Source organism: Mustelus asterias, chromosome 9, assembly GCF_964213995.1.
Source record: "Mustelus asterias chromosome 9, sMusAst1.hap1.1, whole genome shotgun sequence".
In the NCBI taxonomy this organism is placed as follows: Eukaryota; Metazoa; Chordata; class Chondrichthyes; order Carcharhiniformes; family Triakidae; genus Mustelus; species Mustelus asterias.
Genome location: NC_135809.1, coordinates 85756779 through 85783473, shown reverse-complemented (window position 1 = coordinate 85783473; position 26695 = coordinate 85756779). Strand labels below are relative to the sequence as shown.

General features: G+C 41.4%; 1 protein-coding gene across 3 annotated transcripts in view; it reads right to left on the bottom strand.

Moving 5' to 3' along the window:
• Positions 1-26695, bottom strand: part of slc25a22a (solute carrier family 25 member 22a) — a 111442-nt gene that overhangs the window by 49491 nt on the left and 35256 nt on the right. For all 3 annotated transcript variants that reach the window (XM_078220463.1, XM_078220465.1, XM_078220464.1), the window contains exons 2-3: positions 15348-15490; positions 2019-2144 (exon numbers count right to left, since the gene is read on the bottom strand). In XM_078220463.1, coding sequence (XP_078076589.1) covers positions 2019-2144; positions 15348-15367 — 146 coding nt within the window. In that variant the 5' untranslated portion in view covers positions 15368-15490. The remainder of the gene's footprint in view (positions 1-2018; positions 2145-15347; positions 15491-26695) is intronic.

Below are 26695 nucleotides of genomic sequence, written 5' to 3'. Positions count from 1 at the left end.
TGACGCCTTGGAGTGAAGGAAGGCGTCAGTCACCAGTCCTTTCACAGCAGGGAAATAACAAAGGACATTTTCTTAATCTTTCCACTCAGAATGTAGGCTAAGTAAGAACAGTGGATACTGTAAGTTCAATCCAGCTTCAGTCAACAGTGGATTTAATCAGTATTACCAAGGGTGGGGGCCACTTGCCCTTTTATATTCAAAGGGCAGCTACAATTGGAGGACAAAGATTCACCAACATCATGATTAATGGCACTTTCACTGTGGTATAACAAGTTTGCAGCCTGAATAACAAACAATATTCCACAAGGCTAACATCACAACATCCTTACTTGCATTTTCTTACACACTGTAATGCTCAATGCTCAAGCTCAATAAGAAAGTCTATATAATTTTTTTAATGTCTATTTGTGATATAATTGGCCTGTTAGCCTAAATTTGACTCACTCCAAGTGTAGAGTTGTTAGGTTGAGCTAACATTCATATTCTGTTGACGAAACAAGGAACGCCACACAAGGAAAATTAGATCCACACAAGATGTGGCTAATTATAGCTATCATAACACAGTGATCTAGACAGGTTAATAATGGTTACTACAAACATTTTGGAGATATTTTAATTTTGGATGGCACTACAAAATTTGCAATGTCAAGTCGATAACCAATTGTAAAGCTCTCCCAGACATTAGATTGGTCAAGCAATATGCAACACATGGTACTTATCTCTACTAGTGTTAAAAGGTATTATAAGAACTTCATAAAATTCACCCACCTCTGCAACATAAGAGGTAGCAAACTTAATTATTACCGAATAAGGACAGATGACTGCTTGGAGGCAACTGCAAATTAAATTCTACCATTTATTCTCAAAAAAACAAGTAACAAAGAACAGTACAGCACAGGAACAGGCTCTTTGGCCCTACAAGCCTGTGTCGATCATGATGCCCTAACTACACTAAAAAAAAAACCTTTGGCCCTTACTCTGTCTGTATCCCTCTATTTCCCTCCCTATTCATGTATCCATCCAGATGCCTATTAAATGTGGTTAATGTGCCTGCTTCCACCACATTGGGTAGAATCTATTACATGCAAGAACTGAATGGATGGCTCTCGCCCGGTTATGTTTTATTTCATTCATTCATGTGATTTGGGTGTTGCTGGCTAGACCAGCATTTATTGCCTATCCCAAATTGCCCTAGAGAAGGTGGTGGTGAGCTGCCTTCTTGTACTACCGCAGTCCACGTGGTGTAGGTATACCCCAGTACTGTTAGGGGGGTAGTTCTAGGATTTTGACCCAGCGATAGTGAACTAATGGCAACATATTTCTAAATTGACGTGGTGAATAACTTGGAAGGGAAAGTAGAGGTGATGGTAGTGTTCCCACAGCCCTTGTCCTCCTAGAGTGTAATGGTCATGCGTTTGAAAGGTTCTGTCGAGGAAGCTTTGGTGAGTTCCTGCAGTGCATCTTGTAGATGGTACACACTGCTGCCGTTGTGCATCGATGGTGGGGGGAGTGAATGTTTGTGGACGTGGTGCCAATCAAGTAAGCCGCTTTGTCCTGGATAGTGTCGAGCTCCTCCAGTGTTGTTGGAGCTGCACTCATTCAGGCAAGTGGAATATTCCACTGCAGTCCTGATTTGTGCCTTGTAGATGATGGATAGGCTTTGGGAAGTCAGGAGGTGAACTGTTGTCTGCTCTTCTAGGCTTTGACCTGTTCTTGTAACCAGTATTAATTTGGCTAATCCAGTTCATTTTCTGGTCAATGGTGACCCCAATGGTGATGGCGGTAACAAAGTAGCAATGTATTTCTAAAGAGTAGGAACTCAGAGGAACTCATCATTAAAGAACAGTGATCACTAATGATTGCGAACTCGGACAATTTAATAGTTTATTTTCTTTCAAGTCAAGTGCATGATATGGGCATGAAGTAGAGATGGGCATCAAGCACATATGACCCTCATTTTTACTGCCAAGATCATACTGAGTTGGTGTGTTTGCGGGTAATGTTTGTGTTATACTCACATGCTGGAGTACATCCGCTGGCCATTTTGCTGGTTTTGAAGCCGCGTTTTGGCCAAGTCTATTGGGAACACACAGGTAACGCCAATTAAGCCTGCAATGCCTCCGTTGATCAGCTTGGCAGGTAAACTGCAAGAGAGAAAAGCGGAACTTTTAATTCATCAGAATATAAAAGGAGCAGGAGTAATCAAAACGGCCCACTGAACCAGCTCTGTCATTAATATGAACATGACTGACCTTTGGCTTCAACTCAACTTTCCCGTCCACTCCCATATCCCTTCATTCTGGGAGGTCAAAAATCAATCTATTCCAGCCTCAAATTCACTCACTAGGCACTGCAGTAGCCAGGTGAGGTTCATTTATATTCAAACATTGAGATGCTTTCTCCCTTTGGTTTTACACACTGCACATGGTCTTCGATCAGGAAACAACAGCAACTTGTTTTCCACCTGGAAGTAATTTCCGTGACGTTGTGTAAACTGTGGCTTGGCATTTCACTGCCGTTTCAGGGTTACTTAATTTTCCTTAATTGCAGGAGCATGCAGAATACAACAACATGAATGAACTATATGCAGTGACGCAAATCAATCAATCATGCCTCCAGCAAAACAACATGCTTCATACCATTCACTCAGGGGGTTAAACTTCTGCTTCAGTCATTTAATAGGTGCTAAGGAAACCAGAAAGTCACGCACGGGTTCAAACACAACGCAATTTCCATAAACCCAAGAGACCTGCACGCTAGTTCCTTTGCTCTTCTACTGTTGTGATTTAGAGTGTGCAAGATCATGCACAAACATTAAACTTACATACTCTCATGTAAAATACCAAAATTATTACTGTGGACCTACAGTGAGTAAATGGAGTTAAGGTACAGGTCAACTGTAATCTAACTGAGTTACAAAGCTGGCTCAAGGGGTTGAACAGTCAACCCTTATCCCAGTAATCAGATAGTCACTTCTGCAGAATAAATAATCTTTCACATCTGGATCTTCATGGATAAAAAAAGTACCTAATGCAGTGTCTGAAAATTTGTATCGTTGGCTGGGATTTTCCGCAAATTTGAAGAGCCGGCCAAAATTCCACTGACTTTCGGTGACACTGGAAAATCCCAGCCTTTGACATTTCACACAAGAATAACTATGAAACATAAGTGATAAAAAAAAAAATTCAGCCGAGGGCAAGAGAAAAAGCGCCACCGGCTCAGTGGCACGGTGGCTAGCATTGCTGCCTCACAGCGCCAGGGACCCAGGTTCAATTCTGGCCTTGGGTCACTGTGTGTGTGTGTGGAGTTTGCACGTTCTTCCCGTATCTGTGTAGGTTTCCTCCAGGTGCTCCGGTTTCCTCCCACATACCTAGGTGTACAGATTAGGTTGATTGGCCATGTTAAATTGCCCCTTAATGGCAAGGGGTTAGGAGGGTAAATAACTGGGGTTATGGAGATAGGGCCTGAGTGGTATTGTGGTCGGTGCAGACTCGTTGGGCCAAATGGCCTCCTTCTGCACTGTAGGATTCTATGAATATTCAGAAAAAAAATTCTTTACAAAGGAATCTGCTTCTTTAAAAAAACGTTTCATTCAGAATATTTCCTGTCCCTGAAATATTTCCAATTTCTTTATCATTTCCCAAAGAAAAGGAGAACACGCTGTATCTTGGTGAAATTAGCGCAGTGGTTTGCTTGATTTTCATCAGAATTATTGGGGGTTGGGTCCAGGTTGTAGATACACTGCAGACAATGTACTATTTGGATAGGAGTGGAATATTTTCACGATAATCGCTCGTATAAAGCTGGATGGAGTCTTCAAGGATCTGGCCTCTACAGTGAAGATCTGTAAGTGTTGAATCCCTCTCAACCAACCCACTTTGTGAAGTTTGTGGTCACATTCTGACCGTAACAGGGACGATCTCATAGGGAGGATGTCGATTTTTACATGCTCAAGTACAAAGCTTTAAAAATTTTTTTTAACATGTCTTCAGTAGCCACAGCCAGCCTCCATCAGTCTGTTACCATAGCTGCCTTAAAGCAGTACGGTGGCTATAACCAATCCCGGTTACAGGATAATCAAGACAACTGGGTTAAGTATGCTTTATAGGGCAGGAGCATTCACGAGGAGGTGGGAAATGCATGCCTTGCCCACCTGGTGTCCTAAAAGTCTTAGCTTGTACTTGCAGCAGCTGTTTGGTTGAATTCCATCTTTTGGAAGATACTAATGTTTCAGGGGAAAGAAGACATTTTGCAGCGATAGAAGGCAATACAAAAAAATGAATTTAATATAAAAAGAGTTGTATGGGTCAATGATTCACAATTTCCAAGTTATTAAAACCAAATTTAATTTGCTGATTATTTTTGTGCCCTTCGGTGAAAGGACACCAGGTGCTGGGGGTGGCAGGAAGGAATAAAAAAGAGAAGGAAATATTTCAACTTGCAGCACAGTAAGCACTGGGTTATGACATGCTACGGTGCAAAGCAAATCTCCTCAACATAGTCTCAGTGGTGTACCCTAACTTCCATCCTCAGTTTAAGAGAGCAACTTAGAAGATGAATTTCTTCTTCATCTGGCAATGAGCCAGTAACTCATAATTACATTCGTTTCTAAAGGTTTAGTCGGCAAGAAAAGCACTTGTGAGCCTTACATGCCTGATCTGTGCTGACTCAGCTAGTCTCAACCGAGATAGCTAGAGGGATGCTAAATTTGGCTCCAATACCTCCTGGCTAAGGAGCAGTGAAAAAAGACTACTGTTCATAGCAAATACAAACTTGCATTTACACAGCACCTTTCAGAACAAATAAAGTGCTTTTGGCACATAGTCACTACTGTAACGTAGGAAAGGCAGCAGACAACTTAGGTGGAGCAAACCACCATGAAAGACAATGAGATAATGACCAGATAACTTGTTTCAATAATGTTAGTTGAGGGATAAATGTTTTCCAGGAGAGAGTTTCCATGCTCTTCTTTGAAATTGTGCCATGGATTTTTTTTATATTCACCTGAGACAGCAGCCAGGGCCTTGTTTAACATCTCATTCCAAAGCATCCATGACAGCGCAGTACTCTCTCAGCCTTTTCCGCGGATTGCTGCCTTGCCATGGTGGAGAGGCTAGAGCCTCCCGTTGATTTCGAGAGCAACGCTGTGAGGAGTCTTAACTCCTGGCAAGGTCACCCATGATGGTACGGTCAGAGGGGAGGGACCACTCAAAATGCAATCCAAAACAAGTCTTCAACGGCAGATCAGACAGGAGGTACCCGTGTGAGATCAAGGGCTGCGATGGCGGATGAAGGTGCAGCTGGAGCAAGTTCCCCATTGGTCAAGGTTCCCTTGCTACTGGAACTGGACATCCATTCTATCAAGGGCCATGCATCTGCTGATGCCATTCCCACATTAAAAGAAGTCCAGCACAAGGAGTCTACCTAGAGGAAACCAACATGCCCCCCCACACGAACAGACCACATTGCTCTGTGTGTGCGTGTGTTTGTTGGGGGGGGGTAATTTGGAGTCACATGTAGGCCAGACCACGCAGATTTCCAGTGGTTGGCACCGCTGCCTCACAGCGCCAGGGCCTGGGCTCGATTCCAGCCTCGGGTCGCTGTCTATGAGGAGTTTGCACATTCTCCTTGTGTCTGTACGGGTTTCCTCCAAGTGCTCTGGTTTCCTCGCACAGTCCAAAGATGTGCAGGTTAGGTGGATTGGCCATGCTAAATTGCCCCTTAGTGTCAGGGGCATTAGCAGGGTAAATGAGGGCTATGGGAATAGGGCCTGGGTGGGATTGTGGTCGGTACAGACTCGATGGGCTGAATGGCCTCTTTCTGTCCTGTAGGGATTCTAAGATATGATTCTATGATATGAAGCCCTACAGCAATTGGTAGGAGGTGACAGCGACGGGACCAGGACCATGAGATCTAGAAGTAGGCGGTGGAGTTTGATTCAGCTGTTTCGCTCTGGAATAGGAACAGGAGAGCATTTTCGGCAGCTTTCTTCATAACTGAGTCGCCCTCTTCAGGATATATTCTGCTCACCCTGCATGGGAAAGGGAGTTAGAAAAGGTGTCCCAAAAATAGTCTGTTCCATCTCCAACCTGGCTGCAAGTTTGCATCCAGTGGCCTCACCTACCTGCAGTCAGAAAATCCAAGTTAAACTCAATCTCAGAACTTGGAATGTACAAACCCTCATGGATAACGTGACGATCAACTGAAATGGGGAACTGCCCTTGTTGCCTGTGAACTCAAGCACTTAAACATTGACGTTGCTGTCCTGTAAGAGGCCCAAAGAGCAAGCAAAGGGCAGCTGAGGGAAGATGGCGGTAGTTACACCTTTTTCTGGAGAGGAAAACCTGAAGATCAGCCCAGGATGAATGAAATTGGATTTGCGATCAAGAACAAACTTGTCAACCAACTCTGAGCTCCCTGTCGGCATCAACAAGCACCTCATGATTCTCCATCTACAACTTGCCAAGAACCAGCAGGCAACGGTTGTGAGTGCCTACGGCCCAAACCTTGATGCCAACAATGAGTCCAAAGGCGACTTCTACACCACCTTAAACACCATACTCACCAACATTCCTAGAAAGATAAGGTCATCCTCCTTGGAGATTTCAACACCAGCGTTGGAAAGGAACCATTGGAAAGGAAGGAGGAGTTGGGAACTGCAACTCCAACGGCATTCTCCTTTCCTGGAACCAAGAGCACCAGCATCAAGGCCATTTTACAAGTGGGAACAGTTTCACCCTATCTACTCTGTCCAGCCCCCTCAGATTTAATAGAGGTGTTCAAAATCAAGTTAAGAGAAATGGGGCAAAAGTGGGTTTACTGAGTAAGACCATAAGAGGCAGAATCGGAAGCAGACCATTAGGCCCACCAAGTCTGCTCTGGCATTCAATGAGATCATAACTGATCTGATATGATAATCCCAGTTAGGTCGCAGATTAACCATAATCTCAATGAAAGGCTCAAGTGATGAAATGGCCAACTCCTATTTTTAATGACAGTCTTGTTACTTAACCAGAAACTACATCTGAAACTGTGTGAACATCGCGTGGAGAGAGTTTTTAGCTTTGCGTTCATGCCCTCTTCGGTCCGCTACCCCACAGTAAAAATTGCCCGTCTCCACTTAATGTCAATCATCACACAAGAACCCACTTGGTTAAAGACCAAACACCAGCACATTCCAGAGAAAAGAAAAAAATGTTGCGTTTCTCTAATGTCTTTCATGGCCCCAGGACTCCCACAGTCAATTAAGTACTTATGAAATGAAGTCAGTGTTGTAATGGAAGGCAAGTCAACTTCTTCCAACCAACAGGACAGAAACTTGGTGGGGATGGGGAGTGGAGGAGGGGAAAAGGGAGAAAAGCTTCAAATTACAGTCAAATCCAAAAGACAGTGGGAACCAGACAGAGTCTGTGCAAATTGTCAGGTGACTATTCACCCCATTTATCTATGAAGGTGGTGGCAGTGGTTGGAGGGGGAGGAGGGGTGGTTGTTGTTGTTGTGAGGGAAGTGAGCATGTGGTTAAATCCTCGTACAAAAGCTGAAAAGCCAGTTTTATAAGCTTTGGGAGGAAAGTTTAAAAAAATAGTCTTTCTTACAATGTAATGATAATTCAAGTAATCATGGCCACGGGGGAATAGTGGTACTGATCATAGCTAACCAAAGGAAGCCAGACCCTGCTGCTAAAAGGAGTGACTCACTGCAGCTAGTTATTCAAGACTTTTACACACAGGTTACAGGGAAGAATTTTGAGCCCATAAGAGGCAGGCCAACGCCCCGATTCATAAATCAATAGACAAAAGCCAACAGATTTGTATTAAAACCATCCTTTTTTCCCCCCAAACATAAACCAATGCAGATTAATATTTAGTTTATAAACCTCATTTCTATTTATTTAATTTTAACAAAAATATTACTGTATCTGAAAATACTTTACAAAACACTTACGAACATAAGAGCAAGGAGAAGTAGGCCATTCAGCCCCTCAAGCCTGGTCCACCATTTAAATAAGACCACGGCTGATCTGATAGTAACTTCAAATGTGCATCCCGCTACTCCCAATACCATCCACCCCGCTACTCCCAATACCTCCCACCCCTTTGTTTGTCAAGAATCTGTCCAACTCTGCCTTCAAAGTATTCAAAGACTCTGCTTCCATTACCTTATCCGAAAGAGTTCCAAAGACCGAACCAGAGAAAGATTTTGCCTTATCTCCATTTTATATGGTGATCCTTTATTTTAAACAGTGCCCCTTAGATCTAGAGTCTCCCACAGGAGGAAACATTATCACCACATTAATCCTGTCAAGACCCCTCAGGATCTTGTATGTTTCAATCAAGTCAACTCTTACTCTTCTATACTCCAAAGAATACAAGCCTAGCCTGTCTAACCTTTCCTCAGAAGACAACCCATCCATTCCAGGTATTAGTCTGGCAAACCTTCTCTGAACTGCTTCCAACTGACTCATACTATTAACATTAATACTAATATTAAAAATCCGATTGATAAGCTAAATATTATGCTAAAGAAGGATCAGCTATTCCACCAAAGTAAAATGTTACAACACTGATAGAGGCCATTCTGCCCATGGTGTCTGTGCTAGATCTTTGATAGAGCTTTCCCTGCTCTGGCCTCATATCCCTGCCATTTGTTTTTGCCTTCAAGTATTTATCTAGTTCCCGTTCAAAGGTTACAATTGCAGATTCTTTCAGGAAATATATTCCAAATGATGATCATAATTCCAGAAGGAGAAAGGAACCGAAGGATATGCTATTAGGGTTGGATAAAATAATGTCAGAGGTGGCTTGTGTGGAAGATAAACACCAGCAATACGTTTGCTGGGCTGAATGGCTGAGCAATTACATATATGTTTAAGTGAATGAGCGAGATTGCGTGCATGAGTTAATGAGTGAGAGTGAATGATTAAGTACATGTGTGTGAGTGAATGTGTGCTTAAGTCAGTGAGTGATTGTATGAGCAAGTGATTGGGAATAAGGAGGTGAAATCTGAATGAGGACAGGATCATGCTGGTGGTGATGTTCCCCCATGAACAAATATTACCTATTGCAGCCTCACAAATGGCCAATCAGGCGAGAACAGCTGATAGTCTCGAGATCTGACTCCAATGCTACAAAGAGAGACTGAGAGCAGGAGAGGGTGGGGTCAAGGCAGTCAACCAGATACACAGGTCCAGTTGCAGCAAAGAAATGTTAAAACAAGCTCGTCCAACCTGTTCGCTCAGGAGGCCACATTTTGCCACTCGAAGGGATGATGAGCAAATTTCAGCAAAGTTTGGCACAAAGATAAACTGAATTTCCAAAAAAAGTTGAGGTTTTAAGGAAAGAAAAAATTTGCTGAACAAAAGTACAGCGAAGTCTGTGCAATAAATTACATTACAAAAGAGCAAGAAACAAAAATAAGAAGCGCGTGAGGGGGTCAGTGTTGTGTGAGTGGGTGGGTGAGTATGAATAGGTGTGCGTGTATGTTGGTGTATGGTAGTGAGAGTGAATGAGAAAACTGAGACTGTGCTAACACAGACTCACACTCATGCCCACCAACCCATTGCGTCGCTCACACTCACCCCCCTCTTCATCCTCACTGTCACCCTTACCCCCTCCCCTCCCCCACTCACACCCACCCACACCCAAACATTGACCATGGCCGGGCCCCGACTCGACCTTGGCCTCCATTTTTCACTCCCTCACTTGCTGCTGATAGGGTCCGTAGTTCACTTATCAGAAACAAAAGTGGGAGGGAAATGGCCCATGATTGGAGCAGCAGCTCCAAAGAATAATCTTCCTTTAAAATTCATCGCTTTGACTGAGATTTTGAACACTTGCGCTGGGGGCCAAATTGAGGGGTTTGCAGGCCGCGTCTGGCCTACAGGCTGTACTTTGGAGGAATCTCTAAAAACCAGTGTGTTCCCTATCTTTTTCAGGAATTGGTCCCTCCTGGATTGTGATATGAGCAGCCGGTCAAGGCCTCCTTTTCTTGAGCCATTCTGATCTACAGTCCTACAAGGGGTGCTCCACCAGCCTGAAGTTTCTAGAGTATAACCATGCCAATTGGGGTCTGAAGAAGACCCAAAGCCCGGGCAGTGAAAAGCAAGGGACACTGACCCCTGGGGAGCCCCCCAAACCTTCCCCCAGACTGAAAAACAACCATTAAGCACTACTCCCTGTTTCGTATCACTCGGGAAATTCCATATCCATGTTGTCACTGTCCTTTATATTCCATGAGCTAAAACTTTCCTCGAGTCCACTATGTGGCACTGTAACAAACATCTTTTGGAAATCCATATACACCAGAACATGAACCTCAGCAACCCGCTCTGTTAACTCTTCAAAAAGCTCCAGCAAGTTAGCTAAACATGTTTTTTCCTTAAGGAATCTATGTGTGCTTTACTTAATTAACCCACATTTTTCCAATTGTGTCCAAGGAAGACTGAAAAATTATGGACAGTGGCTCCGCAATTTTCACTCTCACTTCCCTCTGTATCCTTTGATGCATCTCATCGAATCCTGGTGCCTTGTCAATTCCAAGTACAGACAACCTATCCAATCCCACTACCTTTTCAATTTTAAATCCATCAAGTGTCTGAATTACCTCGTCTTTTACCATGGAATCCTCTTCCTCCATAACAGATGCAAATGTTGCGACTGCTGAGCTTTTATTTAATTCCTCCAAATCTAACTCAGGAAATTATACAACAGTAAGAATGGAGCAAGATAAAAGTGGGAAATGACAATCTGTATACTAACTGAATAGGACATTATCCCTAGCTAATCCCTCCTGTCTTGTCCTATCAACTCAGGCTATACTGGATTGATTGAAACTGGTTATAGCAGTAAGCAGATAAATTAATTGGGAAAAATCAACTCATTTTCATTTCTTTGCAGAGGATGCAGACTTGAGGCAACTGGGTCAGAATTGACGTTTCTCTGCCAAGGAATAAAGAACTTGCTCGCTCCCATTAAAGTCTCAATGTGAAGCTTCAAGGTTTTTCACATTAGTAAGGGAAGCTCAGCATAGACCCACAGCACAACAAATATTGGAAGGTTTTTATGTGCTTTTACAAACCAATAACAAAGCTGTGCCTCCCAACAATGACCTATAATTACTGCACAAGTGGGTACGATAACTAGAAAAGAGGGAGATCACTGAAACAGATCACTCCAGACACAGCTGTGAATGTGGGTTGGGGAGTTATAGAGAAAGGGATTAAGTGAGTATAGAAGCTTAATGATCTTGAGAGGAGACAGAACACAGGAACTCAAATAGGCCATTTAACCCCTTCAGCCTGTTCCATTTCTGGCTAATTTGCGACTGAACAGCATGTACCTACCTTCATCCCATATGCCTCAATATTTTTAGCTAAAAAAAGATTTATCAATCTCAAATTTAAGTTTATCAATTGACTCGCTACCAATTGACATTTGCATAAGAGATTGAAAACTTCCATCACCCTTCCTGTGTAATTTCATTCCTGAAAGGTCTGGTTCTAATTTTTAAACTATGCTCCCCAACCCTAGATTTCCCAACAAGCAGAAATAGCTTCTCTCCATCTATCTTAAACTGTTCGCCTTAATATCTGGAAAACTTCAATCAAATCACCTCTTAACTGTCTAAATTCCAGAGAATACAATCCTACTTGTGCAGGAGGGAAGATACAAAGGGAAGTGAGAGAATGGAAATTGCAGAGACACTAGCTATTGTTTTTCAATCTTCCTCAGACTCAGAGGGCTGGTCCCAGAGATCTGGTGAATCGTAAATGTTACATACTTGTTAAAAATGGATGTAAAGGTGCATTAACTAGAAGCACTAACTTAGGACAAAATTAATCTCTCCTTGTAATTTAAAGAACAGGGTGAATTGAGGTGGAAGTTGAAATCACTTAATTTTTATGATACTTGGGTGGACAGTATTTTACAGGATTTTAAATGACAGATGAGTGGGGTGGAACAAGATGAGATGCCCAAAGGAAGAGAGAGTGCCAGAGGAGCAAGAAGACCTGCAAGGCCACTTTTGGGCTGCAGACCAACTGATTCGAAACACTCGTTTGGACAGGCACAGGATTAATGGTGAAGTGAGGAAAATGGTCATGCTGCCAAGAGCCTTAATTATCTCTCATTACTATTCTCCTCAGTGATCCGGCCACACAGCGAGAACAGATGCAAACTGTGGTGTTGCCAAATGAGTTCAGAACTCACTGAAAACCTGAAACTCAAAGAAGAGTTAGTATGAATAACAGTTCATGTTAGAGAAAAGTGTGTGTGTGTGGGAAAATAAAGATTAAAGGAACTGGTTTGGTGAGGTATATTGAGTGACAGACTAATGGTGCATTTGTGTGGCTTCTTTTGATTTGACCCACAATTTACAACAGGAGCAGATAAGCACGATTCAAATCGCTGCTGATTTGCTCCAAAGCATATGGATTTGTCTTTATATTAAGTAGTGATACCAAATTAACATCACTATTGTCCCTACTCTGACCTATTCTTTCCCATGACCTCAAAGCTGCATCACTCTAATTCTTTCCACTTTACTCATTGTTTCTTGATTTACCCCATAAGAATATAGGAACTTCGCTCCATCTAGTTTCTTCTACTATCCTAGTAATCACATTGTAGAGACGTCCTTTCCATTTGTGAGCAAGACCAGAACAAGGGGTCCATATAGATAAGATATAGTCACTGACAAATCTAAAATGGAATTTAAGAGAAACTTATTTTCCTCAAGAAAGTTTAGAACGTATAACACACTACAACAGAGTTGTTCAGGCAAACAGCATAGATGCATTCAAGGCAAACATTAGGATATGTTAACACAGATGAAGAGGTGCAGGAGGAGGTTCATAAAGAGTATAATACCAACATGGTACAATCAACATACTTTGTAATAATACCATGATAATGGAGTTAGAGAAGGACAATCTCCAGTGGTGGAGATGATCCAAAGTCACCATTTTCCTTTGAAAAATGCCACCTTATCCCACCCACATCACATCTCAAAATACTCATACACTGTATCCTAAAATAATATGTTCTGAAAGAAATCTATCTAATTCGCATTTGAATTAATCAATACTAACCGCTTCCATCGTCTCCATAGGGAGTCTGCTCCACAGATTGGCCACGTGCCCACTGAGATCTTCTATCTAACTTATCAGCCCTGGTAGTGTCCTGCACTGCAGGCCTTGACCTTTCACCTGGGTTTTGCAACAAAGAAAAGTACATTCTAGCTGACGTCATGGTCTACTAAAAATCAGATATCATGATGTTCAGCCCTTTAACATTGAATTTGTGAAGAGTTCTGTTTCACAATCCCATTTGCTTTCAGCAATCACGCATTTGAAACAAATTCAAAGCTGATCCAAACCAGCTACAAAGCCCAGTATCTGAATTTAGCACCAGACTGGATTTAATGCTATGCTTTCACAAAGGTCACCTCATTGTCAGCAAAGTGGGAAGAGTAATTTATCAAAAGCATATTTTTGCAGATGGTTACACAATGGAAACTGGACAAAGCGGAGCTCTGGGGGTTAAACACTAGTCTCTGAGTTCTGGGAACTGGGTTTGCATATAACAGTTTATAGAGCCATAGAATGGTTAAAGCAAAGGAGGAGGCCATTTGGTCCATGCCTGCCCGCTGCAAGAGCAGTTATTCCCACTCCTCCACACTTTGCCTATATCCCTGCAAATTTTCTCTTCAGGTACTTACCCAATTCCCTTTTGAAAGATGCAGTTGAATCCTTTTAGGTAACTTTGCAACGCTATGATCACTGCTCCTTGATATTCCTCTACTGATACTTGATCCACCTCATTTCCCAAAACCAGATCAACAATGCCCCTTTCCTCATTGGGCTGGAAAGATACTGATCAAGATAATTTTCCTAAACACACTTAAATTTTTTCCCTCTCTATGCCCTTTACCCTACGGCTTATCCCTATCCCAATTAATAGTTGGATACTTAAAGTCCCCCATTGTCACAACTCCAGAGTTTTCGCACCTCTCTGTAATATCCCTGCCAAGTTACTCCTCCATCTTTCCCACTAATTGGTGACCTATGGAATATACCTAGTAGTGTAATGTCACTCTGCTGTTTAATTCTAACCAAGTAGATTTTTTCCTCGAGTCCTCCAAGATGTTCTCTCTCATTCTGGTACTATTCTTCTTAATCATTAAAGCCACCACCCCTGCTTTTTCTCCTCTATCTTTCACGAATATCTTATATCCGGGAATATTTTAGTACCCAATCCTGCCCTTTTTTGAGCTGGGTTTCTGATATCACCACAACATCATATCCCTATCATTATGCTGGAAAGGGTAATGTCACACAAGTCCAGTAAGGGTTGAAGGGGAGGAGAGAAGAGACCAGATGGAGCTCAAATCTGTGTCCAATCGTGACCAGAAATAAGTCTTGCTGATAAAAGAGTCATTTTAAATGTGAAATATTCCATTTCTCAGCACGGACATACAGAATACAAAAATTCAATGCAGGAGAAAAAGTTAAGAGAAACCATAGGTATTTTTTCCAACCTACAAACAACATTTTGTAGATAAAAAAAGCGTTGCAAAATCCTCTCCAGAAAGTAGTCAGGTGAATCTTGCTGGAGATAAAATTATCAGTGTAACATTTTTCTTTTGATGCAGTGCTGAGTTGTATCAGAAAGCTAGTAAATTAGAGTCTACCTATCAAAGTCACTTGCAAGTAAAACAATTAACGCTTGAACATCTGCTCTCACAATATTTTTTAAGGAAATGAGCATGTCATGTTGATCAGGTACATTTGAGATTTAGTTTCTTAACCCATGCCGAGTTATAATAGACAACTGTTACTTTGAAGTCACCTTTCTTCCTTAAAAAGGAAGTGATATAAATTAATTTTATTAGTGGACCAGGCTTATTTCCTGCATAACTTTAAGATAAATTAGCAGAAATTCAAATCAAATGATTTTGAATTAATGTCAGCAAACTGTAGATAATCCAAGGTGCCACAGCTAGTTCATTATTCTTGGGTTAAAGATGTAGATGTAGGGAGGAAAGGAAAACATAAATGTGATGACCTCCACAGAGGAATAGGCATGGTTAACCAATGTCACTGAAACCGTACCCTGGTGTACCCCTGTGATGAGGAGAGATAAGTGGAAAGATGAAAAGAAAGGAGTGCTACCTGGAGTTAAAACAGATTCGTCAGGCAGGATTTAAACTTCCAATCATTCATGCTATAGTGCTTACAGATGGAGAGATAAGTTATTTAATTCTGGATTTCAGATAGAATTTATTTTACACACACGACAATAATTTGAGAAAATTTCTTTCAATGGTGAAAATAATATCAGTGCAATTACCTGATTTGTTTATCAGCCATTTAATTCAAAACACAAGTCTTCTACGGAAAGAAAAGATTCCTCAGTTCGATGTTAAATCCACAATATAACCTCAGAGATTTGTGCAGCCAGGTGGAGACAGGCTATTTAGTTAACTCGGTCACCTGTAAATAGAATGGAACCAAATTAGAAACCTCACCATCCATAAACTAAAGCAATAAGGAAGTCTAAATATTTACTAAACATTAAATAGATAAAATGCTGATATCTCCTCTCACATATACACAAACAATCTTTCACGGTGTTATTTCTGTAAGGAGACGGTGGTATAGTGGCATTGTCACTAGACTAGTAATCCATAAATCCAGGGTAACGCTCCGAGGACTTGGGTTCAAATCCCACCATGGCAGATGGTGAAGTTTGAATCCGATAAAAAAAAATTCTGGAATTAAAAGTCTAATGATGACCACGAAACATTTGTCAATTGCCGTAAAAACCCATCTGGTTCCCTAATGTCAATAGGGAAGGAAATCTGTCATTCTTACCCGGGTCCGTTGTAATCTGTTCTATTTCTTAAAATATTTGACATGCTCTGTATATAAATGCTGGTGGATCTTTGCACTCCCCTGACCAGTGAGCCAAATCCTAACCTCTACCCGAGATGCGTAGGTTAGAGGGATTAGTGGGTAAAATATGTAGGGATATGGGGGTAGGGCCTGGGTGGGATTGTGGTCGGTGCAGACTCGATGGGCCGAATGGCCTCTTTCTGTACTGTATGGATTCTATCTAAGAATTTTACTAATTCAGAGTACTCAATACCAATGCAGGATCCCCACTTCAATTATGTCAAACTCCAGGACTATCACTTCAGTGCCTGAGGCATCCTAGCGCTGGTAAATATGGCAATCCCTTTTCCCATGCAGCTGAAATGTCAGATATCTACTTTCAATTTGGTATAACTTGTACATCCTCCTCTTTTTTTAAATGGTAACCAAAAATAAAACACCAAAATATTCACTAAGGGTATATATGAGCAAACAGTCATTCAATTTTCACAGAATATTGGACAAATTCCAGAACTACCAGTAAGATTGTCAAACGCACATATAACAGTAATGGAAATGGATTGATTCAGTCACCATGAATCAGCACTGTTCCCTAGGTGGCACATCAGTAGGGTTGTTATAAAATTCCTTATTCACTGTTGGTAATGTCAATTGGTTTAGTACGGTAGGCTTTAAAATACATATATGCCATGCAAATGAACTGCACCTGGATTTATTTGGATATGAACTGATTAACTTGCCAGATAGTGGTCATTTTATCAAGCTTAGTTGCCACAGCTGGAACTAATAGTCCAAAGAATGAGGGCTCAAATGATCAATGCCGAATTCCAATTAGGTTTCCAAACAAAAAAAATTGGGAGTTAAATATAGCCATGAATCTGCCAGCTTGTCATTAAAAAAGTTCACAAATGTCCTTTAGAGCAATGATTCTCAAACTGGGGTCGGCTGACCTCTGCGGTACATAGGGCAGACTGCAGCACCACATGTGCAGTGCTGAGAGGCTTGGAACTGTCTTACACAGGAGGGGAGCATGCATGGATCAGCACCAAGTGAAATGAAAATAAATACCTGATTTCTTGGAGGCATTATTTGATATTCTTTCATGGAGCACTTTCATATTGTACATTATAAAGCATTAGTTGGATAAGGGCCATGGTTACTATTCCATCTGAAAAGGATCCTTCAGCCAAAAAAATTGAGAATCAACGTTCTACTGCGCTCTCTCAATCTGGCATATATGTGACTCCAGTGCCATATTGAAGTGATCGATTCTTAAGTGCCCTCTGAAGTGGCCTAATGAGCCACTGAGTTGTTTTAAACTGCTACAAAATCCTGGAACACACTACTCAACAGTACTGTGGGAGCATTCTGGCCACACACACAAAAGTAGGAGTTCAAGTAGACACACCCTTCAGCAATGGGCAATAAATGCTCGCCTAGTCAGCGAAGCCCACATTCCAAGAATGAATAAAATAGAAGCTGCAAGCAGAATTCAAGGTCTTGCCCCGCAGAGGAGGGAGAGAAAAGCAAGTGTTGGAGAATCAATCCCTGTGACTTTTAATGCACCCATCATCAGGTTACAGATGATACAATCAGCAGTCTGGGAACAAATCAGCTCGAGGGAATAAAGCCTCCAAACAAGTGGCATCTCCTGGTCTGTGCTTCATCACACAGATTCTGGAAAGAGCACGAGTGGCTTGGCAAAAATCACGTGCAATTTTTTTCCTTTCTCCCTCTCGAGGGGCAGCACAGCAGTTCAGGAGATCAACTCTGGTTGGTTGTGTGAGCCCAGTTCCCAGTGCTCTGCCACACAGTGCTTTTGCAGCTCTACTACTTGGTGCTGGCTGGCTGCCAATATGATTCTAAATTGATATTTCAACATTGTCCTTTTATCTTTACAGTTAATCCAACCTCATCACGCGACAAGCTGTAGAAGGTTCTGCTGCCTTGGTTTCTGTAGACAGCTGCCTGTTTTGAGGGCTGCGTGATACACTGGTTCTTTCATCTCTAGGTTTGAATCCAATCCGAGAAACCAACAAAATATTGTTACGACTGGGTGAGGAGAAATGAGCTGGATCTCTTTATTCAACTCGCTCGGCTGGTCGCCAACAAAGCTTTGTTTAAAATTCTCATTGGATATCTTTCTCAATCCAAATGTATTTACTTTTGATAAGGAGCCAATTTAAACAAGCTTTCCTGAGTCAAAGAAAGAGCAAGATCATTGGTTGCTAAAACCAGAGGAAAATAAAGGCGCCACATGCACACATACACAAAGGTCAGAAATGAAAAAGAGTCCAAATCAAATTTAAAAGAACATACAAATTAGTCCTTGGCTTGTCTGTAAGGTGTAGATGGTGGTACATTGAGGCCGTTAGGTTAAATGATTCTTTCATGGAGCTGTCTTTTATTGGTTCTGCAGTTTTTGGAGATACCTGTTGGCTTGCCCCAGAGGGTGGGATGACCTGGTTGTCTCTGTAAGGTTAACTGAAGAGGTTATCTTGTCTCTTGCCTGTCTCTGCTAAAACACAATTGCTTCCAGAACGATAGAAAGGGAGGGGTCCTTCATGCTTTTGTTCTTTTGCTCTAGCTGGTCTTCACCCATTTTCTGTGTGTATTGCTGGGAGAGTGAAATTGGTCTGCCTTGCATCCACAGTCCATTTCGCTTTCAAGTCAGAACACTTTTACACATTGAGATATCAATCAACAGGAGTTTTGGATCTTCTGATTAAATGTATGAAAGCCTCCACAAACACAGGAGGATAAAGTCCAACCTTCGGCATTTTCCATACTTTCCTTTTAGGTTTGAAATGGACCTCGACACTTCTTCGGGTGCAGCATTCCATGTTCTCAGGACTGGTCTATCTATATATTTTACATTGGAATTTTCTAGAGAAAATGATCACTTTATGGTATTCTTTTGATCAGTGTCTTTACTTGTATTTCTTTAAAAAAATACAGATCTTCCTTAAAATGTTCAATACCCTCATAGATAGTTGGTGAAGCTGGTGTCCATCTTTGTGATAAAATCCTTTTCTCTGACTGTGAAGTGTCCAATGAGACTCAAATTGGGGTAGTTTTAATCAAAGACTAATGTGAAAAGACCCAGAAAATTAACCTAACACAGCACTTTTGTAGTTATCTGACTCAGAGATGCAATACAGATGGCTAGTGCAGAGAATAAAAAGTCATACTGGTGCAGGAGGTGGTACTTTTCTCGGGGTGAGATTAAGGCAGCTTTGGTGGGATACAGTGCAGTGAGTTTTAATTTGTATCAAATTCTTGGTGACCACCTGACCTGGAGTTGGTTTGGTATTGGGTAACGAAAATGAATTATGCCTGCTCAGAACACAAAGTTTCTCCCTTTAGAAAACGCTCAAAAATGTAATTTTATAGACTCCATTTCACTCAATCTTCCAGTTGCAAATTTGGTTTCACCATGAAGATTATTTTTAAAAGCAAGAATCTCCATTTTTTCCTATGGATGTTTGTTTGATTAGCAGTCATTTCATTTAAGCACATGATGCGATGGTCTATACACAACCCTAACTTAAGCAAAGCGAGCTATCTCCATTAATTAGGTTTGCAATAACTAGTGTGAGCCAAGCTATTCACTTCAGCGTGATTTTCTAACAGTTGGCAAATGGCCAGAATGACCCACGGTTACACTACAAGTGGAATTCTGTTTAGTGCAAAACCAAAAAAAAAAGCGTCTGATGAAACAATAACCAAATGAAATGGATCACTGCGTCTTTTGTTGGATGTGGGTCAGCATACTGCACCTCCATCAGGATACTCGAGTACCATGACCTGTTCATGTGAAATTCTATTGCACAATATTTTGACATTTGCAATTGAACAGGGTTAATGGCTGCATGAATAAATTTACACAAACCTATTAACTGTTGGAAAGTAACCCTCTGCGAATTGCAGAATTAAAGTTGGATTGAAATATTAAAAATATCATTCCTCAATGACTCAGAGTTTATCTGGTGAGTACTTCTGTCACAGGAGGGTCCAGAATAGGTATCTAGTTGGTGTGATCTTTGTTTGGATAGAGGTAGAAAGACACCATAGTTTCAGTGCCCTTGTTTTGGAGGGGGCGGGGGATTTGCTGCTAACACTCAAATTAAGGCTTACACATGAATGATAGTCACTGACTGAGGTGCTAGAGGACCCTGGGGGGGAAAATTACATTAATGTAGCACCTTTAACATCACAAAATGTCCTAAGGAGCGCTATCAAACAAAATTTGACACAAGTCATGTAATAAGATGTTAGGACAGATGCCTAAATACTTGGTCAAAGTGTGATAGGGTTAGAGGAGGAAAGAGAGGAACAAGGGGTAGAGAGGTTTATCAAGGGAATTCCAGAGCTTATAGCCATGACAGCTGAAGGCACTATCGCCAATGGTGGAGCAACGGAAATCGAGGGATGCACAAGGGGCCAGAGTTAGAGGACTACAGATATTACAGAGGGGTGTGGGGCCGAAGGAGATTACAAATAAAGGACGAGGTGAATTTTGATTCAGAACAGCTTATGTCTTCAATTCTATGCATTTTAAGCATTAAATAATTACATGTTACAGTTATATATCATCATAAAAGTTTTGCTAGAACGGGCCAGCACTCATTTGTGATCGATGAACTGCCTGAGAATAAAACTAGACAGTGCTTCAGGATTGTACATCTTGGTGGACTGTGATTTATAATGCACAGCCATAGCTAAATGACTCATGCATCTTCAATTAACGTGGCATGCAAGGCAGGCTGAACATGCATAAACGTTCACTTTAAATTACACATCATTTACTATTGAATTTGTGAACAATGTTCATAAACATTTGGTTATTTATTTCAGTTTGGATTTGGAGAAGTTTTTAAAGAGTTTCTAAAAATGATCATGAAGTTTCTATTTTGAAAGCAGCCCAAAGATGTGACAGAACTGCTCCAGGTTTAGGTTACTGTAGTTGATCTACGGACATCTCTAAAGATTGATTGGGAGTGAGCCAGAGCCAACAACACAGAAACTTGAAGATTTATGTTTAAAAATCTGAATTGTGGCTTAGAAAGTGGCTTTTTTCCTGATAGGTTGGTTGTCTTTATAATGATGAGGTAGTTATAATTCTGGGTGAGGAGAGAAAATGAAGAATTTAGTTAGGGCAGCGAGGAACTGAATAGCTTGCAATGCACACCAGAATCTGACTTTCATTAACAGAGCCCTGTTATCTTGGACACACGCAGTCAAATCTATCACGGACAAGACAGACTCAACATATGATTTTACAGTGAAGAACCATCTCACACTGGGCACTTTGTGGGAAAAATGTTATTTTTAAGCTTGCTGCATCACACACCCATTGTGCGGGTCATGGTGACGCACAACCAGGTCTTTGCCAATTCTGCTGTGCAACCATCTGCTCACAGATGTGAATGTCCCCCAAGGTGGACTGCATTCAGATTGCTTTTTCTGGACGCGAACAGCTTGCCTTGAATAAGTGCGTTTTCCATTCAGTATACTCACCTCCCCCATCTGACATCCGAGATTAGGAACTCCTTAGGGGCCTAAAACAAATCCGCTTTCCAACTAAAAAGGAGATTTGCATTTATACAATGTCTTTCAGGACCACCAGACATCTCAAAGCGCTTTACAGCCAACGAGGTACTTTTGAAGTGCATTTACTGTTGTAATGTAGGAACAGAGACAACACTTCAAAAATAGATTCACCCTAGCAAGCAACATAGTAAACAGAGATCAATCATTGCTTCCTCCTATTTCATACAGTAATCCTCCAGTGCTATCTGAAAATTCACCATGGGATCGGCCTTTTTTTCATGCAAATATTATACTCATACAATTATGCATCTTTAGATTAATAAATGATATTACACTATAAAATAAATTCTAGTTGTAAACAATTGTCACAACTTCTGAACAATTCTAAGCAGCCTTTTTCTTAATGACACCTTCCTAAATGTCTGTACCAATTTTCTCCTTTAATATATTTCTTAAAACCTTCCTATTTAACAAATCTGTTGATTACCTGTCTTAACTTCACTTTATATGGCTCAGATTTAAATGCATTTTTATAATGCTCATCCGAACCATCTTTAACTATTGCCTCTGTGTAAATGCAGGTTATTGTTTCAAGACATTCCACAGGCATTTAGAGAGACAAAGACTGATTAGGGACAGTCAGAATGGCTTTGGAGTGGAAAATCATGTCTCACAAATTTGATTAAGTTTTTTGAAGGGGCAACCAAGAAGGTAGATGAGGGTACGGCAGTCAACGTTATCTACATGGACTTTAGCAAAGCCTCTGACAAGGTACCGCATGGTAGGTTGTTGCATAAAGTTAAATCTCACCTGATCCAGGGTGAGGTAGCTAATTGGATACAAAATTGGCTTGGCGACAGAAGACAGAGGGTGATTGAAGAGGGTTGTTTTTCAAACTGGAGGCCTGTGACCGGCGGTGTGCTTCAGGGATCGGTGCTGGGTCCACTGTTATTTATATTAATGATTTGGATGAGAATTTAGGAGGTATGGTTAGTAAGTTTGCAGATGTCACCAAGATTGGTGGCATAGTGGCAATGGGATCTTGGTCAATTGGGGCAGTGGGCCGGTGAAGGGCAGATGGAGTTTAACTTAGAAAATTTGAGGTGTTGCATTTTGGTAGATTGAATCGGGGCAGAACCTACTCAGTTAATGGGAGGGTGTTGGGGAGAGTTAGAGAACAAAGAGATCTATGAATACAGGTCCATAGTTCCTTGAAAGTGGAATCACAGGTGGACAGGGTGGTGAAGGAGGCATTCGGCATGCTTGGTTTCATTGTTCAGAACACTGAATCCAGGAGTTGGGATGTCTTGTTGAAGTTGCACAGGACATTGGTAAGGCCACACTTGGAACACTGTGTACAATTCTGGTCACCCTATTATAAAAAGGATATTATTAAACTAGAGAGTGCAGAAATGATTTACTAGGATGCTACCGACTTGATGGTTCAGTCATAAGGAGATGCTGAATAGACTGGGACTTTTTCCCCTGCTGTAAACCTTGATGACATTGATTGCTTCACATTGTTAAAAACTGGCTCTCAATTCAATGGCCAAAGCATGACGAGCAACTAGTTTAGCTCAGCTGCCATCATTCTCATGAAAAGAACATTAAAGGAAGAGGTCTATATCCACAGATCTCTAAAGGTTGCCACTCAAGTGGATAGAGCTGTGAAGAAGGCCTATAGTGTGTTAGCTTTTATTAACCGGGGGTTGGAGTTTAAGAGCCGTGGGGTTATGCTGCAACTGTACAGGACCTTGGTGAGACCACATTTGGAATATTGTGTGCAGTTCTGGTCACCTCACTATAAGAAGGATGTGGAAGCGCTGGAAAGAGTGCAGAGGAGATTTACCAGGATGCTGCCTGGTTTGGAGGGTAGGTCTTATGAGGAAAGGTTGAGGGAGCTAGGGCTGTTCTCTCTGGAGCGGAGGAGGCTGAGGGGAGACTTAATAGAGGTTTATAAAATGATGAAGGGGATAGATAGAGTGAACGTTCAAAGACTATTTCCTCGGGTGGATGGAGCTATTACAAGGGGGCATAACTATAGGGTTCGTGGTGGGAGATATAGGAAGGATATCAGAGGTAGGTTCTTTACGCAGAGTGGTTGGGGTGTGGAATGGACTGCCTGCAGTGATAGTGGAGTCAGACACTTTAGGAATATTTAAGCGGTTATTGGATAGGCACATGGAGCACACCAGGATGATAGGGAGTGGGATAGCTTGATCTTGGTTTCAGATAAAGTTTGGCACAACATTGTGGGCCGAAGGGCCTGTTCTGTGCTGTACTGTTCTATGTTCTATGTTGTATGTACTAAAAAGGAAAAACAAAATGGAACTCTAAAATAAAAATATTGATAGCACACAAAGTCAATCTGCATCTGGATCAAAAAGAGGGATTAGAGTTGCAGAACTCTTCATTCTGAGGGATCCTGCCTCAACAATCCATTTTTCCTCTTTCAGTTGTTGCACTTTGAGTCATGCTGTTCTGTTAGAGAACAGCACCAAGTAGTTTTCTCTTCATGACTCTCTCAAAGTATCTCAATACTCTTCAAGGAGACTTATTTTTAAATGCCGCGTTAAAAGGGAAGGTATTGGGAGAAAGAATGAAATGTTTAATCAAAGAAGTGAATTTTCAGGAGATTCTTGAAGGAATGGAGGCAGAGCTGAAGAAATTTAGGGATGAAATTTTGTGTACACAGTAGCTGACAAAGGGAGATGCATTAGAGACCAGAGTTAGAAAACCAGAGTTTTTGGGGAGGGTTTCGGTGGTGCTGGAGAAGAGTACAGTGAGAAAGAGAAATTAAATTTCTAGAATGGCAAGAAGACTAGGTACATAGCTGAATAGTCAAATCGATAACAATTTCACTGACGAGGATTTCAGTGAAAGATGTGCTGAGATATTGGCAGAGGGTGGAAGTTGACTGCCTTTGTGATGCAGAGATTTGGGGCCATATTGTTTGGAGCTGAATAGAGAAGCAAAATTGCTTACTCCCAGATTCAACCTAAGAGTGTGGCCTCAAAGAGGATTGCAATCAATGCTGAAGGGATAGGTATGTAGAGAGGACTGAAAATACTTGCAACTCCGTCAATTTGGTCGACTGTAATCACTGCTCCCAGTGCAGTCTTCTCTACACTGGGGAGACTAAACACAGACTAGGTGACCGTTTTATGAAACACCTTTGCTCAGTCCTCAAGCATGACCCTGACCTTCCTGTCGCTTGCCATTTCAACTCACCAACTTGTTCTCATGCTCACATATCCATCCTTGGCCAGTTGGAACGTTCCAGTGAAGCACAATGCAAACTGGAGTAACAGCACCTCATCTTCCGATTAGGCACTTCACTGCCTTCTGGACTCAACAATGAGTTCAACAATTTCAGACTGTGAAATCGCTCCTTCATCGTGAGACTTTTTTTTGTGCCAACGCATCCACCCCCTCTTGCCATCTGTCACTTATTCTTTGCTTTCACTAAGTGCTAACCTTTGTTCCATCTTACCTTAATGCCACTATGAGCACTTTCTTCAGTACTTAACACTAACATTTCCTTTGTTTTGTGCCCAAAACATTCAAGTCCAATCTCTCCCAGCTCCTGCCTATCCCTGACCTTCTACTTTGCTCCACCCCTCTTAAACAGTATACACAATCCATCACATTTCTCCCTCTCTTTAGCTCTTAAGAGTCGGTACAGACTTGAAACGATAACTCTGTTTCCCCCTCCACAGATGCTGCATAACCTGCTGAGATTTTCCAACATTTTCTGTTTCTATTTCTGAAATCACGAGCTTCAGTTTTTCAAATGGTGGAGGAAATGCAGTTCATCCGAGACTGAATGTCAGCCAAACAGTGTGACAGCAGAGACAGCAAGGGGATTGAGATGTGATGAAAATGTAGAATTTGATGCTGTATCTGCAGATGAAGTTGCCAAAGGGAAAAGCATCAATGAGGAAGAAGAGGGGTCCAGGGATAGTTCCTGACGATATCAGTGCAAAGGAAGAGAAGCCTTCAACTTTGACTGGAATTGTAAGCGTGAAATAGTCCCGAATAGACTTTGCAGGGGAGGGTGTTCTGGTGAACTAAATCAACAACTGTAGTGAGGGGAAGATGTGTAATGCTCCACCAGTCACAGAGAACATTTCTGAATTAGGAGAAATGCAGAAACTTGATTGGAGGAAGTCAAACAGCGCAGAAACCGATCAACTCTTACTCAGTTGGATTCACAAGTTAAAGTTTGCAAATTGGCATAACAATTATAAATGTGTTTGAAATCATATTAATCAATTCCAAAGTTGTATTGAGAAATCTGCAGAGGTTGTTTCAGCAAATAGATCTTTCGAGCAACTGAATTGTAAAAAATAAACCCATACAAAACCATCTTTGTCATTTTACTTCTTGTGCTGATTTCTCTCTGATTCTTATGTAATTATCATATTTCTGGAGAAAATTAGTTTAGCTTGATCCACTAGTTGGTTGGGATTGACTGTTTTGCAAAATGCAATATAATGTTTTGACATTCCACAGAATCTCCAGTCCAAACAACTTATATTTGACACTGAATAACACAAGGAAATATGAAGACAATGAAGTAGGTTTTAGAGAGGGACTTAAATGAGGAAAGAAAAGTGGGGGGGAAGGGGCGGTGAAATTTAAGGAAGGAACTTCAGAGCATAGTGTCTTAGTAGTTGAACGGCCACCGATTTAAACCAAGGATCTTCAAGAAGCCAGAATTGCAGGAATCCAGATATCTCGGAGGGTTGTAGGCGTGGAGGAGATTTCTGAGATAAGGCGGCCAGGGATAATAAACAAAGTGCTGGAGAAAAAAACCCAACAAATCTGGCAGCATCTGAAGAGAGCTAAAGCGTTAATATTGAGTCCAATATAACTCTTCTTCAGAGCCCAGACCTGCTGCATTTTTCCAGCACTTCCTTTTTTTATTTCAGATTTCCAGCACCCACAATATTTTGTTTTTATTTCAGGGGCTGTAGGTAGTTGTTATTCTTTCAGCAAGCTATCCTACTCACAGTAAAATATGTAATAGTGCAACATTCAGTCCACAGGAGCTATTTCCTCACTAATATTAAGCAATTCTGAATATTCTGAATGTGTTTTTCAAACTTTTTTTTCCAGTGACCACTTATACCAAATGGCCACCCCTCGTGACCCACGTCACATGGAATGTGTAATGAAATACAATCTTTCCACTTTATACTATCATACAGTATATTAAACATCAGGGGGTCAGCTTCAGATCAATTC